Source organism: Heptranchias perlo, chromosome 3 (assembly GCF_035084215.1).
Source record: "Heptranchias perlo isolate sHepPer1 chromosome 3, sHepPer1.hap1, whole genome shotgun sequence".
NCBI lineage: Eukaryota > Metazoa > Chordata > Chondrichthyes > Hexanchiformes > Hexanchidae > Heptranchias > Heptranchias perlo.
In genome coordinates, this window is record NC_090327.1 from 86015384 (window position 1) to 86037620 (window position 22237).

The 22237-nt window shown below is 42.8% G+C and overlaps 1 protein-coding gene across 4 annotated transcripts in view; it reads right to left on the reverse strand.

Moving 5' to 3' along the window:
• LOC137317063 (lethal(3)malignant brain tumor-like protein 4) overlaps positions 1–22237 on the reverse strand; it is a 297932-nt gene that overhangs the window by 125822 nt on the left and 149873 nt on the right. For all 4 annotated transcript variants that reach the window (XM_067980723.1, XM_067980721.1, XM_067980722.1 and 1 more), the window contains exon 17: positions 14987–15089. In XM_067980723.1, the coding sequence (XP_067836824.1) occupies positions 14987–15089 (103 nt within the window). The remainder of the gene's footprint in view (positions 1–14986; positions 15090–22237) is intronic.

Genomic DNA, 22237 nt, shown 5'->3' on the forward strand with positions numbered 1-22237 from the left:
TTTTTGCCATACTTCCGGAGACGTAATGCTGGCAGAGCTAGATCAGCTCCAAGGAATTTCCCTGCCATAGTTTTGGTTTCAGCAGTAGTTACTTCAAATTTACAATTGCAGATTTAAGGAGCTTTGGATTAAACATCATAAAACTCAGGAAATTGTATCTAGAGGCTCCACCTCAGTGTTTATCTTCTTTTATTATAATGCAGCTCTGACCATCTGTCTAATAAGAAATCAGCTTGCACTGGCTACATAAACAGACAAATAGATGATCTGTCCTTTTGAGCTCCAACAACGACAATCAATTTAATTTCCAATAGTACTTCATAAATACCTCAATAATATAACTTTATATTAATTGTTAGCTTATGTATATTTAATCAAATTCCGCCATTAAACTGTGACATAAATAAATAAGAAATAAATATGATAAATGTTGTTCCAGTTACTTATGCCCAAGAATTAGATTGCATGGAGAAAAGCTGCCACGGTTTACTCTAATGATTATCACTAAGATGAACATTTGACCTGCCCTTCGTAGCATAAAGTGACCGTGGAGTAGCTCAGAGGAGGAGATGACCACCATCTGGGCTGCAAAAGCTCATTGATGCCTGAAGGATGAAATTGTATCATGAAATCCATTTTATATTGGGCTGAAAGCATAGCAACTGTTGTAGTGGAGTTAAAGATGTTTATTTCAGAGAAAAAAATAGCATTCAATCCACGGCTCCATGGGTGAGCATTTTTACCTGTTTTACCTCACTGTGCAACTTCTTCCAAGGTTAATACTCCAGTAACTTCAAATCTATTGTGATTTTATCCAACAAAACAACTTGATTTATATAGCGTCTTTAACATTGTAAAATATCCCAAGACGTTTCACAGGAGCGTAATCAGGTCAAATTATTGAGACCGAATCAAAGAAAGCAACATTCGGACAGGTGACCAAAAGCTTAGTCAAAGAGGTAGATTTTAAGGAGCATCTTATAGGAGGAGAGAAAGGTGGAGAGGTGGAGGGTTTACGAAGGGAATTCCAGAGCTAAGGGCTAATACAGCTGAATGCACAGCCCTAATGGAGGGGTGAAGGAAGTCGGGATGCACAAGAGGCCAGAACTGGAGGCATGCAGAATTCTTGGAGTGCTGTAGGGCTGGAGGTGGTTACAGAGATAGGGATGGACAAGGCCGTGGAGGGATTAGAACACAAGGATGAGAATTTTAAGTTTGAGGCATTGATGGACCGGGAGCCAATGTAAGTCAGTGAGCACTGGGGTGTTGGGTGAACGGGACATGGTGCGAGTTAGGATGCGGGCAGCAGAGTTTTGGATGAGCTCAAGTGTATGGAGGGTGGAAGATGGGAGGCCGGTCAGGCAAGCATTGGAATAGTCGAGTCTGGAGCTAACAAAAGCATGGATGAGGGTTTGAGCGGCAGATGGGCTGAAGAAGGGGCGGATAGAGGCAATACTAAGGAGGTGGAAATAGTCGGTCTTAGTGATGGAAAGGATATGGGGTTGGAAGCTCAGCTCACTGTCAAATAGGACGCCGAGGTTGCGAACAGTCTAGTTCAGCCTGAGACAGCGGCCAGGGAAGGTGGCTAGGGAACAGAGCTTTGTGGCAGGGGCCAAAGACATTGGGCCGGAATTTGCTGGAGCAGGGCATCTCCTGGTTAGTTAGATGTTTTCCTGCGCCCTTCAGCTCGAAAAATTTTTGCCCACAGAGTTGCTGGAAGCGCTGGAGGAGCGGTGAGAGCAACGAGACACCAGGGAGCTTGGTGAACGATCGCACCAACAATGTATCTCCTAACCAATGAGATTAAAGGAATGAGAAATAAACTGAGCACGTTTTATCTCCTGCATTATGTAACATATTCTCACCTAAATTACATGGAAATTTGTTTGTAACTCATTTTGGAAGGTGGGTGAATTAGAGTGGGTGAATTCAATGTTAAATCAGGTACAGAAAGAAATAAAGAGAGGGAAAGAAAGATTGGATTAAGTGAGAGAGAAAAAGAGGAACAAAAAGGAAAAGTAAGAAAAAAATTTAAACATTTTAAATTTGACATTTTTAAAATCTCCAACTACAATTCATTATTCCTGAAGGAATGAGACTCCACACTTTTAATTGTTCACTTTCTGGACCAAAGAAGTTGATTGGCAGTAATTAACAATTACCACGTCGTTAAAAGGGTACTTACGCTATTAAGTACTAGATTTAACTTTCTGTGGGGAGTTTAATAGGCAATTAATGTGCAAATGCAGCAACTTCATGAAGATCACGGGAAGGTTAAGTGCGAAATGCCATTTTCGTGAAGCTAACGGCGGAGTGGCATAAATTGTCCAGCAACTTGTGGCGATTCGCAATTCAAGGGGCATCACTTTCTCGCTACAAATTGCTGGCTGATTTGCGCATTAATAACGGCATGCGTCATTCACACTCTGTTATTTTTCAGCAAATTCCGGCCTGATGGCTTTGGTCTTCCCAATGTTTAATTGGAGGACATTTCTGTTCATCCAGTGGAAATTTGTTTCCAAAACCAAGGATCAGATTTTTCACAAGTTCTGATTTCTAGGATACATCTCTCACAGCTCATGATGTGATTTGATCTTACATAGTATATATTTGCTTTTGAGATATGACAAACTTGTAAAATTCAGAACAATGCTTGAAAACCAAGACAACTAATCAATTATTCCACACTGACACTTCCAAAATGAGTTACAACAGATTTCTATGTAATTTAGGTGAGAACATGTTACATAATACAGGAGATAAAACATACTCTGAATTTCACAGAGGAAAAGCTGTCAATGTATACATGACAATAAACATGATCTCTGAGTAATTAGAGATGTAATAATATAATTACTGAAAACTAGTAGGCAGTGTCAGAAAAAGATGCTCTACTCAGCATCATTCAGCTGTAGGATGATTACTTCATTCTTATACACGTGTCATAACCAAAAAATAACTTTTTTGTGACATGTTTTGTGACAGTCAGATGGGTTACATGCCATTTTTCAGACTCCATATAATTTACAACATTTAATTATGTTACTTCTTGAGCAATAACATAATTAATATCAGGGACAGAAATTATAACACCACACATTTGCTTTCATTCTAATACCATTTATCAATAGATCAAGTTCTTGAATCAGCAGGAAAATAGTGCTGCTTTCTCAAAATAACAGGAAAAATGTCAATTATAATGTATGTGAATTATACCACAATATCATTGGTGAATGCCACTTACCACAGATGGGGAAAATAATGTTGTGGAATAATAAAAAATTGTGAAGTTCCATTCTTTGTTACATTTGCAACAAATTGAACCTGGAGGCAATAATTTGTAGTGAGGAGCCAGATGTGGTAGGAATTACTTAAACATGACTACATAAGGAACATGACTGCAGTTAAATATTACAAGATATAATGTATTTAGAAAGGATAGAGAAGGAAGGAAGGGGGTGAGGTAGTGAGGGACAACATGATGGCAATAGAAAAAAGGGACATAATTAACATTAAGATAGAAACAGAATCCATATGGATTGAGACAAAGGATAAGAAGGGATCGATCATGTTAATAGGTATATTCTACAGACCACCTAATAGTGGAAGGGAAGTGGAGGATGAAATATATCAGCAAATCTGTGAAATGATTAAAAAATATCGAATAATAATCATGGAAGAAATCAACTAACCCCAAATAAACTGGCAAGAGGTAGGGAAAGGACTCCTTTCTTACCCAGTATATGAAAAGCTCAACAAGAGAGGAATAACTGCTGGATCTGGTAATGGGAAATGAATCAGAGCAGATAAGAGAAGTAAGTGTAGGAGAAAATCTAGTCAATAGCAATCATAACATGAAAAGGTTGAAAATAATGATTGAGAAAGACATAAATAAGATAAAGACCAAATTTTAACCTAACCCGCTCGGTGAGAAACTGACACGATCGGATTGGTCACTCGTTTTACACCCTACCCGATTTCACTTTCCACTGCATTTGAGTTAAAATGACACCCTTTGATTTGTAATCAAGCTGATCTTTCACAGTGATTTTTGGCAGGAGGATAGTCACTCCTAAAATTCACATAATGTGCTCCTTCTAAAAAAAATAGACATAAGCCTAGAAATTATCGTTAGTGAAATTAGTAGACTAATGCTCAGCAGATTTAGATGAGGTTTTTCTGTCCGCTATTTTAGTGGAGGCATTATCCCATTTAAAATAAAAACAGAAAATGCTGTAAACACTCAGCAGGTCAGGCAGGATTTGTGGAGGGAGAAGCAGAGCTAATGTTTCAGGGCATCGACCTGAAACATTAACTCTACGGCAGGACCTCATTTAAATTTTTTTGCTCCGTTTCCCAGCTGGCAGCCAGCCAGATTGAGAAGCCTGTGCTGGTAGGCCGCAGCCGGGGAGCGGAGAGGAGGGAGGGAGAGATCGTGGAGGCCGGCGGGGAGATCGGAGGCCAGCGGGGAGATCGCAAAAGCCGGGCGGCGCGATCGCAATGGCCGGGAGGAGGAGATTGGAAAGGCCGAGAGAGGGAGCGGTGGGGAGATTGGAAAAGCCTTGGGGGAGATTGGAAAGACCTTGGGAGAAGATCGGAGGCCGGGCAGGAGGTCGGAAAGGTCGGGAGTGTGGAGATCGGAAAGTCCTGGGGGTGGGAATCAGAAAGGCCTGGGAGAAGGGGGAGGGATCATGGGTCGGGCGAGGAGAGATCATGGATGGAAGGTCGGGGGTGAGATCATGGTAACTGTGATAAAATTTGAGGCACACAGCCTCATTAAAATATTTAAATTACGGACACGCCTCTGGAGAGCAGGTAAGTCGCCCACCCTCCAACCCGCCTCCATTAAGACCGGAAGTGAGCACATTGGAGGTGGGCTGGGGTCGGGTTTCCGATTTTTGAAATTTTAACCACCGCCCGTCCTGGGGGGTTAAAATTCCCTCCTCTGTTTCTCTCTCCACAGATGCTGCCTGACCTGCTGAGTGTCTCCAGCATTTTCTGTTTTTATTTCGGATTTCCAGCATTGTTTTTTTTCTGCATTTAAAATAAATGGTTTAATACCTGTGTTTAAATAGCAGCAAAAGAAATATCATTTAAATGCTTTATATGTTCGCTACTAATATCACTAACAGTAATTTCTAAGTAAGCTCCACATGACAACATTGCTTCATTTAAAAAAAAATTATATTGTAGTCAAAAAACTGCAGCATAGTCAAAAATGAACCACAAGGAGCTGACATGACAAATCTGTTGAAATCAGCCGCAAAGTTTCCACTGTAAATAGAATTAGAGGAATGCAGTGCTCTTGTTTACGTCATAATGAACATTAAACAGTGTGAGTGGAATATACTTCGTGAGTATTTTCATAAAATGTCTTTGTCCTGTGTAAAGATTTGAAATACAAAATATTATTGACGATTTCATGGCAGGTAACCAAACCGCAAGCCTAGTATCAGCCTGTGATAAGTTGGTGGCTCCATGTCTTAATCAATGATCAATCACTTTGACATATGTCTGCCCCACAGCCGTATTGCAGATTTCTACTATCCAGTAAATACAGGAATTCCTGCAGAACATTCTCATAGCTGTGGAGACAGATATACTTAATATTCGTAAACTGTCGATGAACCAGTTGTTTGAACAGAATACTGGAGTTATGAAATTTTATTTTTAATTTCATTATCACTTGATCATCAACACATGCTAAGTGTTATATGCACATGAATAGCTTGATACGTGTGCGAGGAGGTGACGGTTATTATAAGTGTGCACACTAATTGAGAAATTGTACTGGAACTGGGATGTTACGATAGGCTTATTCATGTAATGAAAAGTTAGCAATCCGTTTAATGGAAACATAATTTTGATAACGGCTCTTGAAAAAACAGGCTCATCTATTAGTCCATATTCTTACAATCTGGTTTCAGGGTAAATTATATAAATATTTTGGGTAATTATCTGTGTTCATCACAGTAATAATGTCATTACACGAGAAAGGTATATTTTTCTGCTTCTCTTCCTATTATCACTCCCAGGTTGGTCAGAAGGAAGAACTCTCTTTACTCTGACTCAACAATATGCCTCAATTCCAACCTCCAAAGAACACCCTTCAACCCACAGTGTGATGTTTCTGTTCTGCATGACATGATTGTCAACTCTCTGAATACGACTAGCAATTAAGTACCTGTCACTGACAGTTTATTGGCTGCATCTTCTAGGAACTGTGTTGAGCCTTCCCAAACTAATTCCAGTTCCTGTTGGCAGACGCTTTCATCTGATCAGCCTGGGTTACATTCAAGCACAAGTCCTTGCAATGAAACAATAGCATTTGTTTTCCTTGCCAATTTTCTCCCCCACACCCAAACTCCTTGCTGGTTATAGTAGACTTTATCAAGGCGATTTATGTGGCAAGTCCACCAAAAACTGCACCATGAGAACGTGCATTCTGCAGCTGCTGTCATGGATGCAGAGAGTCCAGTCCTCTTTAAAAAAAAGTAGCAAAAACAATTATTATGACAATGTTACCTGCATGTTCCTAGCTTTTAAATGTATCTCATATTCAATTACATAAGGACAAATTATTTCTTCTATTGTTTTTCAATAGTGTTGAAAATAACTGCTGAAACTCTGTAATTGATCAAGTGGGATTCTATATACAATACAAAATAGAAATGCAGAATTTCCATCCTTCGTCAAGTAAAATGTTTTGTTTGAATTGGCCGAGTTCATTTTAAGATTATAATAAACTGTCCAGTCTTACAAATATAAATGCTGCATTATTTTTCCAAACTCAGAACCTAAGATCACCTCACTTGCGTCAACGGGAAGCAAAAATACATCTTGGGGTTCGGCTCTCACTCTGTGTGCTCGCCAAGTCTTCCTGAGATTGCCAACTGTAATAGTCACAAGTACAGTCGGCAAGTGCAGGCACAGTCAGCATCACAGGTATAGTCAGCAAACACACTAAGCATGACCCAAAGACACAGCAAGTCCCAACCATGGAACCTGCAGCACAATAAGGGGGGAAAAAAACAGGAGAGAACAGCAGTGGAGAAATACTGCAGCAGTTTCTATGGACAGAGAATCGGGTAATACCAGGGGCCTCGGGTATGGTTCCACAGGCACCCACTGGTATCTCTCCCAAATGACCACTTTATTCATGTGTCAGGCTAGACAGTGAACATCAGCGGGTTTTTCAACCTCAGGAGCTAAGCCCAATTCTGTCCTCAACTGAAGAACGTGTACGATTTTTCAGCCAGGATACTGGTTAGCAATCAGGAGTGAGTACCTTGGTTGGTTTTTCCTTCTGTAACCCAGGGACGTTGGGGTCAATTGCAGTACCCCCACCCCGTCTTGACTGAGATCAAGTAATCCGTCACTGAGGATCAAACTCAACACTTTGCTGGTCTGTATAGATCAGTTACTTGGATAAATTCACTGAGCTATCGGGGAGCCCAAGGAAAATGTCCTGATCCATTCTACAACACAGATCCACCAAATGTTCATCAGTTCTTTCACAGAATAACTGATTGTAATGAGGCAATTTCATCAGATCTAAGCAAAAGCCACTTACTTTAACTAACCATAACAAGCTTTGATATGATGTACAAGACAGCACATTTTTATAATCGTGTGATGATACAGCAAAGTTGCAGTAATTCTAATTAATTAGCTATACTATTATCACACTTGAAAATGATGAATGCCTTTTACAGGCCATCTGTTCTGCTTGCTAAATTTGTGCATTCCCTGAAGACATCACTAATGCCTTCCTGTGCCTCAATCACAAAAAAAATCTCTCTTCTGTTTGAATATTTTTAAGCTCTCATGGTTTTGCGAAATCCTTTTTTCAGCTGGCCACTAAGAAATGTTCATGAACACTGTTAGTGTTCATAAGTTAACAGTGAAGTGCATGGGCTAGAAATTGGGCCATATAGCGCCCCTTCTTTCGGCGCTATGCGGCCTCCCGAACATCCAAGATGGCGTCTTGGCTGCACAATCACGTTTCCAGCGTGAAGTGCGCCGGACACTATCTTGGTATAGGTATTAGCGCATGCGCAAATACTGAACGACAGCAGCATGTAAAGTACGGAGAAAATGGATACAATCAGTGTGCAACGCTGATTTAAAGTGGTAGTCATCATTTTGGAACTTAACGCTCAAATCAACGCACAGTCTTAACCATGACCATCTGAACATGTCTTAAGAGTCCGTGGAGGACCCCCACCAGAGCTATTTAAAGGGAGCATGCAGGATTTACAGGTTAGTGGCTGGATTATTGCTTCTGGCTGCAGATACATTTGTAACTGTTTTTGGAGGTGCCTTATACTTGAATACTAGGACTAGGGGACATAGCCTAACGTTTAGACCCAGGGCGTGCAGGAGTGAAATTAGGAAATGCTGCTACTCGCAAAGGGTGGGAGAAATTTTGAACACTCTTCTGCAAACGGCAGCTGATGCTAGCTCAATTGTGAATTCTAAATCTGAGATTGATAGATTTCTGTGAACCAAGCCTATTAGGGGATATGAGGCTAAGGCCGGTATATGGAGTTAGGTCACAGATCCGCCATGATCTCATTAAATGGCAGAACAGGTTTGAGGGGCTAAATGCCACTGTCATTTGCTGCCTCCTGATATGCGCCACCTTCTCCTGCAAGAAAGCGGGACATGTGTATGGGTGATGTGCCTGTCATGGCTGAATAGCTGTCAGTGTGTGTGGCCTGTGAGTTGTGGGTGGGCGGCTTGCAACAGTGGTAATGTGTGAGGGTGACAGGAAGCATCTGATTAGAAGAGTTGATACTGATGGAAAGAGTTTGTTGGCATGTGGGTGATGGGGGGTGTAGTATGTGGAGCAGTAGATGCGGCTAGTGCTGCAGTTGGTAGGAGACGCCATTTGGCAGTTGACCTCACTCACCTTGATCACTCATGTCAAAGCTTCTTCAGAACTTCTTCCTACACTGCATCCATGTTCGTGGTGCTGTGAGCCTGGCATTGACTTCATCCCTCGCTGCCTCCCACTGCCTTTTGGGTATATGCCTGGAGGGCCTCATGCCAGCCGCCCCCCTCACCCCCCTGTGGATATAGGACGTCCCTCCTTCTCTCCACCTCTTGCACCAAGGCATCTAGTGCATCAGTAGAGAACCTTGGTGCACACACTCTCGGAGGCCTGGTGCAAACTCAGATTGGTAGGTTGGGGACGTCTGGCATGCAGATTGGAGGATGTGGGATTTAATAGTGCACAACCTTTATTCAATGTTTTAACATAACTCATCAGTTTGTAAACATAGGGACGGGAGCTGCATTTGTGTTTTGCATGTGCGATGTCTGATCTCCGTTCAGGCTCCGTGCGGACAGCAGACTAGTATTTTCAGCAACTAACAGGTACCAGTTAACTTGAAGACATTTTTAAGAGGCAGCCTGCCTTGAAGAGATTGGGGCTGGTGGAAAGTGCGAATTGCATTGAATCCTCGTGTCAACGCTGATTCGGAATGTTGCTTGAAGGTAAGTCCTCAGGCCTCACGAAAGTCTCATCCTGCCTGTGCAGGGGCCATTGGGCGCGGAGTAATAGCGGATCACGCTATCCGCCCTATCTAATTTATACCCCCATGAGTTCACTTTTGCTCTTACTCTAAGATTCACAAAGATAATTACAGATGCGGGAAGACATTCAGATGATCTAGCCCATCTTCCCACTGAAACCTACAGTTCCAAAACAGCTTCAAACTGCCTCTAACAATTCCACAGTATTGTTTTCTCCACCATCCTACCCAGACGACCATTCCAGGTATTAACCACTCTTTGCACGGAGATTTACTTCCTGACATCAGTCCCTATCTTGCCTTTTAGCAATTTGTACCTATATCCCCCTTGTCCTGCAGCTGTGATTCAACTTGAAGTAGCACCATTGGGATTAACCTTTTCTATCTCACTTAGTATCGTAAACTTTTATAAGGACCTCTCTCATTTAGCTCCTTTTAAGGTTGAAGAGTTTTTACTCGTAACTCAGTCACCCGACTCCAGGGATCAACCGTGTGGCTTTTCTCTGCACCACTTCCAGGGCTTGGGTGTTTCTCTTGTGCCTTGATAATGAAAACTGAATACAGTATTCAAGGTGCAGCCTGAGCAGAGCACTATTCAGGTTCAGCAACATTGAAGCCAATGGAAAGGAAAATCAAGCAGGGTGTAAACAGGCTACCGATTCGCTATCACCCGTTCTGCGCTACCTCCCAAAACCAATTTCACGCCTGTGTCCATACGGAGAGGATGCTCTGTAGGTAACAGGCAGACTGACAGGAGAGGCTGTGAGAGATGGCGAGGATGGAGGAAAGAGAAGGCTGGTAAAGGCTCACGATTGGTAGTGTCAGCTTCACGTGCTTTCTCAAAGTATTACAATGCACTTATAGGGTGCTGTTACTTCTAGGCTGTTCTTGCAATACTTTTCAAAAAGGGGGCCCCTCCGCTCCATAAAGGAGAACTCTTCTCTGCAGCACTTCCTGCAGGAGAAAATTCAAATTTCCATTCTAGAAAGATGCTATGCATCATTCTGGTCTTGCTTTGGTCATTTCTATCCCTCAGTAACTTTAAGAGCTGCTTGCTCCAGTTAATGCACCTCTCTGCTTCAGGTATTGGGAGCACTGCAATATTATTCAAAGGAGCTGATTTCATATTAAAACTCAATCATCTCATAGCACAACAGGCTCACACAGCACACAAAGAGCAGTGCTCCAACTGCCAACATGCATTATCTGGGCATAAGGTTTGTCACTGGTTTCATTATAACTTGATTATCAGCACTGTGCCATATCTCTTGTGACATCAAATTCAAGAAGTATTTTCAGAAAATGCTGGAGAAGCTCAGCAAGTCAGGCACCATCTGTGGACAAGGGGGACCCTATCATGGTTCTGGGAGGGAAGGGAAGGGATGAGGGCAGAAGTGCAGGAAATAGGACGGACACGGTCGAGGGCTCTGTCAACTACAGTGGAGAGGAATCTTTTGTTTCTTGACCTGTCCCATTACCACCTTCTGTGCCTTGTACCATCATCCCTTTTGTTATTTAATGACTCGTGCCCTCTACCCTATCACAGACATTCCCTTTTGTTCTTTCCTCCCCTCCCCTCCCTCCCCCCCTTTCTCTTTTAACATCTTCCAGTTCTGATGAAAGGTCTTCGACCTGAAACATTAACTCTGTTTCTTTCTCCACAGATGCTGCCTCACTTGCTGAGCTTCTCCAGCATTTTCTGTTTTTATTTCAGATTTCCAGCATTCGCAGTATTTTGCTTTTGTTCAAGAAGTATTTTCTTTAATGCACAGAGGTCACCATAATTAATTCCAAACTGCCACATTGCATACATTCATTAACAGTTAGAAGATCAACTGAAAGTACATGCTTTGGTTCTAATTTGCTTAATGTGCTTAATTTTAAATAGAATTCCTGAAACAATAACAAATCAATAATCCATTATCAACAGCCTCATATAATCACATAAAACTATTTTTTATTCTGAGATTGCTTCCAATTCAGATTAACTTGATGCTATCTGAGTACAATCTGTTAGCATATACTTGTGTCTTTCTGCTGTCCCTGTCCATACTCTATGCACAGAAGAGGCTGCCCCAAGATATCAAAAACACTATGCAAAACAAAAAAAGGCATTGAGAATTGGATTACTAACTCCACAATGAAATGAAGTACTTGACATCCAAGAGGAGCCTCTGTTTATGCAAAAGGACTTCAAATGTAGTATGTTGTGATGGAGGTTCTTACTTCCACTTTCATAGTTTTTCTCTATGCTTTTTGAACTAACTTCAGAGCACCAGTCAAGCTATTTATTACAGCTTGGTAGCAAACTGGGGAAAAATTCTCAATAATATCCAAAGATATATAGAAATCAATGCAATAAAAATAGGATGGGTTCTATAATGGGCGGGCAAGCAATCCACTCCGCCAGATTAGCACAAATGGGATGAAGATGAAAATCTACCCCAAATCTTTTTTCTGAATCACCAGCTTCTGCTTAAAAAAATACAATTATACACATGATATTTTACATATCAAATTGATATTGAAATGAAAGGTAATTCTTTCTGGAATTTGTGTTTAATTTACTTTTTGTCACAGTACACTATTAATATGTATGTTAAAAATGTCTTGTGATTAAAAGTCCTGTAGTCCTAGTGGTGAAGCATTAGATTCTCAACTAGAAGGAGTGAGTTTGAATCCCATTGTAAACTGAAATTCCAGCCTGACAGACCTCACTGAGCTTTGTGCTCAGTAACTAGAGGGAATTTTACCAGTTTTGTTGAGCCACTAGATGAAAGGTTCCAAAGCGGGGAAGTGCTCCTTCATGAAAATGGGAGGAGGAGACTTCCACAAGTCTGTTTGAGTGATGATGTTTGGAGCAGAAGGCTGACTACAGTCTGCTCTGAAGAAGATTGTTGTGGTGAAAAACATTATAATACTCTAGATGGTTTGGATAATTGCTCCTGGAGGAAAATGTAATAGTCTACTGGAATGGATAATGGGGAAGGATACCAGAGCCTATTTCCATGATATTCTACTTGGGCTTCTGAGATTACCAGACTCTCCAAAGCTGAAAGTTGAACAGGCACATAATTCACTGGAATTATGGCCAAACCTATAAGAGAGACCAAATGCAATCATCTTTAAAATGCTCAGGTTCGAAGACAAACTGAAGATTCTTGGGGCAATGATGGCAAGTGATCATTTAAAGGCTTTTCTTGAAGCATCCTACAGCTGAAAAACCACTGGGCTCTTTAACAGAATCAAGAGAATTCTTTCTGTTGGTGGTATTCAGTATGAGCATCTCTGCCCCGCCCTTTGGATGGTTGACTGAGCCTTACTATATCACGTGCGTGCATGTACAATATCAGCAGGTTTTCTCTAATTGCTGGATGGTGAAATCAACCCATATAAGTTGGGTGATTTCATTATCCAGCAGGAATACAAATGTTGAATTCCTAAATCAATTCCTATATTTGTGTCCATACTACTGAGTTTTAAACTAGCAATGTAACTACAAATCAGCTGTGTAAATTTACAACAAATACAAATTAACAGCCACAGTGTGAATGGAAAATTATACTCCCGTGGAGCTTTAGTATCCCTCTTTACAGGACAACATCAAGAAATTAAACTACTCTATAAAACATATCCACATTGGCACAAATATGAGACAGAATTTCTAATGTTCTCCCAATAGCTTATCTCACCAAAGATTAAACATAACTAAGGTAATAGCAGCAAATTGTATAAGAACTGAGAGAAAATCAATATTCTATGAGGTATAATTTGTCTCACAAGTGCAGCGTGTCAAATTAAATTGCACAGAATTAACCAGACTTCATCAAACAGAAATTGCTATGAATATTTAAAATGCATGTTAATGAATGACCCAAAGCTGTTATGTTTATTTGTTGACTTGTTGACATCTGGAATCAGGAGCAGAACCAAGAGAAGCCTCCACTAAAACACATTATAATTCAGATCCATGCACAATAAAACACAATTAAATGATTAATAAGCAGCAGACAAGAAATGAATGCACGTTTCAAGTTTCAAGGCCACATCACTTAGGCAAATAGTGCAGGTATGGACATGAACCAGCAACACAAGAGTAATGTCCTAACTGTCCAATGAACTGGTACTAGTCGCTACCAGCGCAGCACAATAGCAATGTTGAATCCATCTATATTAAATGTCTTTTGCACTAGGGTGCACTTCTTGTAAGGTTCTTGTAACACTTTCCCTGTCACAAGTTGTTCATTTTACAGAATAAAATTTGACTTATTCAGCCACCAGAAGTCAGTGGCTTTGATGATAATACATTGTGCGTAACATGACACAGCACTGCTATTGTTATAAATAAGCATCTTCTCTGACTCATTCTCAGTAATATCACAGGAGGTTTATTGCTGGTAATATATTAAAAGCCTTGTATATAGCACGCACTTCCTGTAAGTGTAACATTTCCATCCTGTAACAATTCCTCTCAAGTTTTCCTGTCACACCTTTTTCATCATGTTAGTCTATCACAATAAAACTTGCTATTTCAAAGCCGATGTGATAAGCTCATTCATTCCACATGACTAGTGCCAGCTCTGAGACCTCTGAGTACTTGACTTGCATCTGCAAGGCTGATGGTACTGATCTTCACAGCATCACACATCTAAGGGCGATAAAAATCTGGTCTCTGAAATTGGCACAAACTCCTGCTGCCTGTCCTCACTGCTTCTCCCTGTTCCTGACCCGCCCTCCCTGTCACCTCTTGCTGCTCCCGCCCTGCCTCTATATACCGCCAGCACCCTGGCTTTCCCCCACTTCACTTCCTCTTGTTGCAGGTCTTGCTACACCTGCCCACTGGTGCTCTTTCCCTTCTCTCTGCAGATGAACTGCTCCTACATCATGAAATGGAGCACTGCCATGAGCTTACACACTACCAGAACATCATTCCCAGTAGTTCCAGACCATGGAATCCCTCTCCCACTGTTCCCAGACTCAAGAACCCCTGCATTTCCTTATAGTCCCAGATCCCAACACCCACCCCCCCATCCCGCTCCTTTCACACCTCCCATATCACCCAGACCTGTGGAGTACTGTCCCAAAACTGCTAAACCATGGGATCTCTCTCCTTCTAGAAAAGAGAAATTGGGGGTGATGTTCAACTGCCGGCTGCCCATTTTTCACCCAAAAACGGACGGCCAACAGTTGAAAATGGGGGTGGAGGGGTCACCTCAGCCCCAGTGATGCAATTTTCAGGTGGGCCTGTAAATGGGTAAGCAGCCCCGCTGCCTAATTCCGGCAGGAGGCTGCTTAAATATCCAAATTGGGGTCCTACAACAGTTCATCTCTTTGGTTTATACGGTAAAGGAAATTGGGTCTTGCTGCTCTGCACACATTTTGAAAACATCAAGAAACATTCAAAATGCTGTCCAATGTCTGAAAGAGCTGTAGCATTTATCACTCACCTATGATGACCTGTGTGTCGGGCACCTTTGATGTGGCCAACACCTTTGCATCCAGGTGTTGGACATCCTCCCGGACTCGGAGCTGCAACAAGGTCTTGTGAAGCTGAAAAGGAAAGAAAAAGGCAAAAAAAACTGATGCAAAAATGTTGTAATTTATGTAACAAATATTAATCTCCTGGCAATTCAGGCCATATAATAAACCTGAAGAGCATGTTTTGGAAGGTTTTTAGCTGTCAAGATCAAAGCCTTGAAATTGTTGCCTGATAGCTCTTTTGCTTTTTTTTAAAATATAGATTGTTTTAATTTTCTGTGGGGGATTAATTTGGTTTAGGGCCTGAGTGTAACTTAGGAGTGAATGTCAGTGCTGGCAATGACACGTCATGATGTTGCTACAAGAGGATTAATGATTGTGACATTGATACTGCAGGTTTATCAGGCAGTGAGCTGCAGATTAGGAAATTCCAAAGTTTGTTAAGTAAATGTAAAGCATAATGATGTAAAGCAACTACAGGATGGTAACCACAACAAGGGGTTCTGATGACATCACGAAGTGGAAATAGAGCTGAACACTTTGCTGCCAACATCTGAACTTCGAGATTACAGTCTGAAATCCATCCCATGTATCTATTATTTTTGATAATGTTTAATGGGTATTTTATTGCTTTTTGGTTTATTTTTCTCAAGTACGATGGATGTCATGACAGACAGAGATGGATGGTTTACTATGTTTAGTTGATGCACATTGACGTGCCCACACTAAGCAATTAACGATTGCGATTTAGGCCTGGAAATTCTTGGGTCCCCGACACAGCGGTATAAGTGTGGCGGAGTTGGACTTATGCCCACTGAAATCAGATCAGGCTGACCCCATCAGAAATCCCATGATGGCTGATGGCATGGATAGAGTTACTATCTAATTGGGGAATGTAAGGAGTCAGCAGATGGTGTTTGGCCTGGGAAACAGAAATTGATTGACATCCGGGTACAGGCTTAATGCAGCAGATCTTAATGTTTGATTGTGGGTATATAAGAGTGTAAAACGTATTTGTTAGAATATTCTGACAGCAAAGACTGGGTCACTCAATAATTTATCACAAGGGCCTTCAGGACTGATCAATCCGGAACCTTGTCGATGTAAACCTTTGCCAGGTTGTATTGCAACGTCTTATTTAGTATGTTATACAGTATACTTGTATTTTAACATCTTTACCACTTATCTTGTAACTTCTTAATAAATCCCTTAAACTTTTGGAACAAGACATACTCGCAGCCTCTTAGTACACGAGACTGACCCGTTGAGAGATTACTTACAGATGATCTTAGGTGTCCTGCCATGAAGAGAAGGATGCCAGAAGAGACTCAGACACAGATGGAGATTCTGAATGTCCTCTCCCAAAATATGCAGCAAATGGCTGCGCAGGTGCAGTCCACTGCCCTGCTGTGCATTAACATCCAAGAGAAGTTCAACTCATTTCTGGGCAGCCTGGAGAAAGTGGCAGCTGCAGGAGCATCTACAAATCTTCCCCTGCTTCTTGAGAGATCCAGGTACATCAGTGAACTCCATTTGAAGGCACTGAATAATGGACTGCAGGTCTTGGGGGACCAATCTGGCAAAGTCGCTGTCAACTGGATTGCAAAGTTCACAGGGCAGCTTCACAAAGGATCTAAAGGATATTTGGTTGAATCACTCTCAAAGATTTAATGATATTCATGATTCCGTGAGGTCCGTTCTCCCACTGATCACTGGCACCAGAAAACTGTTCCTTGTCAAAGTGGAGAAACTGGTGTGCATGCCTCAGAGACTGCATACCCTCATGCCAACAGGAAAGGAGAGCAGAAGTCCCCCCAGAAACATAGAAAATAGGAGCAGGGGTAGGCCATTCGGCCCTTCGAGCCTGCTCCGCCATTCAATATGATCATGACTGATCCTCTATCTCAATACCATATTCCCGCTCTCTCCCCATACCCCTTGATGCCTTTTATGTCTAGAAATCTATCTATCTCCTTCTTAAATATATTCAGTGACTTGGCCTCCACAGCCTTCTGTGGTAAAGAATTCCACAGGTTCACCACTCTCTGAGTGAAGAAATTTCTCCTCATCTCAGTCCTAAATGTCCTACCCCGTATCCTGAGACTGTGACCCCTCGTTCTGGACCCCCCAGCCAGGGGAAACATCCTCCCTGCATCCAGTCTGTCTAGCCCTGTCAGAATTTTATATGTTTCAATGAGATCCCCTCTCATTCTTCTAAACTCAAGAGAATACAGGCCGAGTTGACCCAATCTCTCCTCATACGACAGTCCTACCATCCCAGGAATCAGTCTGGTGAACCTTCGCTGCACTCCCTCTATAGCAAGTATATCCTTTCTTAAGTTAGGAGACCAAAACTGCACACAATATTCCAAGTGTGGCCTCACCAAGGCCCTGTATAACTGCAGCAAGACATCCTTGCTTCTGTACTCAAATCCTCTTGCAATGAAGGCCAACATACCATTTGCCTTCCTAACTGATTGCAGCGCCTGCATGTTTGCTTTCAGTGACTGGTGTACAAGGACACCCAGGTCCCTTTGTACATCAATATTTCCCAATCTATCACTATTTAAATAATACTCTGCCTTTCTGTTTTTCCTTCCGAAGTGGATAACTTCACATTTATCAACATTATACTGCATCTGCCATGTATTTGCCCACTCACTCAACTTGTCTAAATCGCCATGAAGCCTCTTTGCATCCTCCTCACAACTCACGATCCCACCTAGTTTTGTGTCGTCAGCAATCTTGGAAATATTACATTTGGTTCCCTCATCCAAATCATTGATATATATTGTGAATAGCTGGGGCCCAGGCACTGATCCCTGTGGTACCCCACTAGTCAATGCCTGCCACCCCGAAAAAGACCCATTGATTCCTACTCTCTGTTTCCTTTCTGTTAACCAATTTTCAATCCAAGCCAGTATATTACCCCCAATCCCATGTGCTTTAATTTTGCACACTAACCTCTTATGTGGGACTTTATCAAAGGCCTTCTGAAAATCCAAATAAACCAAATCCACTGGTTCTCTATTATCTAGTCTACCAGTTACATCCTCAAAAAACTCCAGTAGGTTTGTCAAACATGATTTCCCTTTCATAAATCCATGTTGACTTTGTCTAATCCTGTTGATATTTTCTAAGTGTCCTGTTATCACATCCTTTATAATAGACTCTAGCATTTTCCCTACAATTGATGTTAGATTAACCAGTCTGTAGTTCCCTGTTTTCTCTCTCCCTGCTTTTTTAAATAGTGGGGTTACATTTGCCACCCTCCAATCTGCAGAAACTGTTCCATAATCTATAGAATTTTGGAAGATGAGAACTAATGCATCCACTATTTTCATGGCTACCTCTTTTAGTACTCTGGGATGCAGATCATCAGGTCCTCGGGATTTATCGGCTTTGAGTCCCATTAATTTCACCAGCACTATTTTTTTTACTCATAATAATTTCCTTTAATTCCTCCTTCTCACTAGTCCCTTGGCTCCCTAGCATTTCTGGGAAGTTATTTGTGTCCTCTTCCGTGTAGACAGAACGAAAAGTGATTGTTTAATTGCTCTGCCATTTCCCGTTTCTGACTGTAAGGGACCTACATTTGTCTTCACTTATCTTTTTCTTTTCACATACTTGTAGAAGCTTTTACAGTCCACTTTTATGTTCCTTGCAAGTTTACTCTCATACTCTATTTTTCCCTTCTTAATTAATCTCTTGGTCCTTTTTTGCTTAATTCTAAACTGCTCCCAATCCTCAAGCTTGCTACCTTTTCTAGCAACTTTATATGACTCCTCTTTGGATCTAATACTATACTTAATAAGTCTTCATCTTTACAGAACCAGGATGTCAAGGAGCCCAGGACAAAAAGTCAGCATATCCAGCTTCCATCACAGGATTTGGGGGCCTTGAGAAGGGGGCCACCTCCATCCCAATAGGCTCACAATATGTGACATGTACATCTCAGTCCCTAGGTCCTCAGGTGGCATGTAGATCATAGTAGGTACAGCACAGGAGGAAGTCATTTAGCCCATCATGACTGTGCCGGCTCATCTCACTACTTAACGTGGACTACAAAATTCTGTCCAAGGTCATCGCCAATCGGGTCAAGTCAGCCCTGGAGGTGGTGATCCACCCCGATCAGACCTGCGCCGTACCCGGCAGGAAGATCTCTGATAGCCTGGCGCTACTCAGGGATACAATTGCCTACGTACAGGACAGGGGGGGTGAACACCTGCCTGATCAGCCTGGACCAGGAGAAGGCCTTTGACAGAATATCCCACACGTACATGATGGACGTGCTCTTCAAAATGGGGTTTGGGGAGGGAATCCGCAATTGGATCCAACTGCTCTACACAAACATCAGTAGCGCAGTTTCAATCAACGGGTGGGAATCAGAAAGCTTTCCGATCAAATCTGGAGTCAGGCAGGGCTGTCCTCTCTCCTCCGTCTTGTTCGTGTGTTGCATCGAACCCTTTGCCGAGTCCATCAGGAGGGATGCGGGCATAAGAGGGGTGACGATCCCAGGCAGCGGAGGTACTCAGGTCAAGGCCTCCCTGTACATGGATGAAGTCACCGATTTTGCTCGGATCAGCTCTCGGTCCACAGATTGATGAGCATCTGCGACCAGTTCGAACTGGCCTCGGGGGCCAGGGTAAATCGTAGCAAGAGCGAGGCCATGTTCTTTGGGAACTGGACCGACCGATCCTTTGTCCCCTTCACTGTCAGGTCGGAATGCCTGAAGGTGCTGGGGATCTGGTTCGGGGGGGGCCGGGGCGTGCACCAAAAACTGGGAGGAGCGTATTTCCAAGGTTAAGCAGAAACTGGGACTGTGGAATCGACGATCCCTCTCGATCGTGGGCAAGAGCCTGGTCATCAGGTGCGAGGTGCTCTCGGTGTTGCTGTACGTGGCGCAGGTCTGGCCCATACCTCACTCCTGCGCCGCGACAGTCACCCGAGCCATCTTCCGCTTTGTCTGGAGATCAAAAATGGACCGTGTCCGCAGGGTCACGATGTACAAATCTCCAGAGAAAGGGGGGAAAGGCGTGCCCAACGTGGCCCTCATCCTGATGGCCACCTTTGTGTGTGGCTGCATCAAGCTGTGTGTAGACCCTCGGTACGCAAACACAAAGTGTCACTACGTGCTGAGGTTCTACCTGTCCCCGGTGTTGAGAAGGATGGGCCTGGCCACGCTGCCACGGAACGCTCCGTCCAGTTGGACCGTTCCGCCCCACCTGTCCTTCGTGGAAACGTTTGTGCAGAAAAACACCTTTGACCACAAGGCGATCAGCAAGTGGTCCGCACGTAACGTCCTCGAGACCCTGCGGGAAAAGGAGATGGTGGATCCTGTCGGTTGGTTCCCCGAGCAGACTGTCAATGTCATTTGGCAGAACGCCTCATCGCCAGAGCTTTCAAACAAGCACCAAGACCTAGCTTGGCTGGTGGTGAGAAGGGCCCTTCCCGTCAGATCTTTCATGTACTCCCGGACTCTCAGCGCCACCGTGCGCTGTCCCAGAGGAGGCTGCGGTGGAGACGAGACCGTCACCCATCTCCTTCTGGAATGTGCCTTTGCAAAGAAGGTCTGGAGAGAGACGCAGTGATATCTGTCCAGGTTCGTCCCGAGCAGTTCCGTAACACAGGTTTCTGTGCTCTACGGGCTGTTCCCGGGGACGCACACTGAGACGGACATCAGCTGCTGCTGGATGACCATCAACTCGGTGAAAGACGCCCTTTGGTCTGCCCAAAACCTTCTGGTCTTCCAGTACAAGGAGCTGTCCTCGACCGAGTGTTGCAGACTGGCACATTCCAAGGTCCAGGACTACGTGCTGAGGGGCGCACTGAGGATGGGTGCGTCCGCCGCAAAGGCTCTGTGGGGAAAGGCAACCGTTTAGAGCCTTCCCGCCATTGTATACCGAGGGGCTGCAATCAGGGAAAAACCCCCTCGGGCAGAATGTAAAATTCAAAATTGATGTAATGTACCCACAATAAATCAGCAATGAATCTGTAATGAATCACCTGTATTGAGTGTCATGAACTGTAATGATGTCCAATGTGTTTCATTGAACTGTACTTGATGTAACCTGCAAATTGCATAATCGATATTGTGTATGTTTGGAATGTGATATGAGAACTGTATTGTATGAACTGCTGCAAATTTTATGAATAAAGTATATTTTTTGAAAAAAAGACTGTGCTGGCTCTTTGAAGGAGCTATCCAATTAGTCCCATTCCCCTGCTCTTTCCCCATAGCCCTGTAAATTTCTTCCCTTAAGTATTTCCTTTTGAAAGTTACTATTGAACCTGCTTCCGCCACTCTTTCAGGCAGTGCATTCCAGATCATTACAACTCGCTGCGTAAAAAATGTTTCCTCATGTCGCCTCTGGCTCTTTTGCCAATCAACTTAAATCTGTGTCCTCTGGTTACCGACCCTTCTGCCACTGGAAACAATTGCTCCTTATTTATTCTGTCAAAACCGTTCATAGTTTTGAACATATTTATCAAATCTCCCCTTAATCTTCTCTCTTCTCCAGTCTCTCCACATAACTAAAGTCTCTGAACCCTTGCATCAGGCCTTGACATCGTTCGTAAAGTGTGGTGCTCAGAATTGAACGCAATACTCCAGCTGAGGCCTAACAAGTGTTTTATAAAGGTTTAGCATAACTTACTTGCTTTTGTACTCTATGCCTCTATTAATAAAGCCCAGGTCCCCATATGCTTTCTTAGCAGCCTTCTCAGCTTGTCCTGCCAACTTCAATTATTTGTATATGTGCACCCCCAGGTCTCTCTGCTCCTGCACCCCCTTTAAAATTGTACCATTTAGTTTATATTGCCTCTCCTCATACTTTCTATCAAAATGCATCACTTCACACTTCTCTGCCTTAAATTTCACCTGCCAAATGTCTGCCCTTTTCACCAGTCTGTCTATGTCCTCCTGAAGTCTGTTACTAACCTCCACATTGTTTAATACATTTCCGAGTTTCGTGTCATCTGTAAACTTTGAAATGATACCCTCTATACGCAAGTCCAGGACATTAATATATATCAAAAAGAGCAGTATCCTAATACTGACCCCTGAGGAACACCACTGTATACTTCCCTCCTGTCTGAAAAACAACCGTAAACCATTACTCTCTGCTTTCTGTCTCTTGGCCAATTTTCTATCCGCACTGCCACTTTCCCTTTAATCCCATGGGCTTTAATTTTGCTAACAAGTCTATTATGTGGTACTT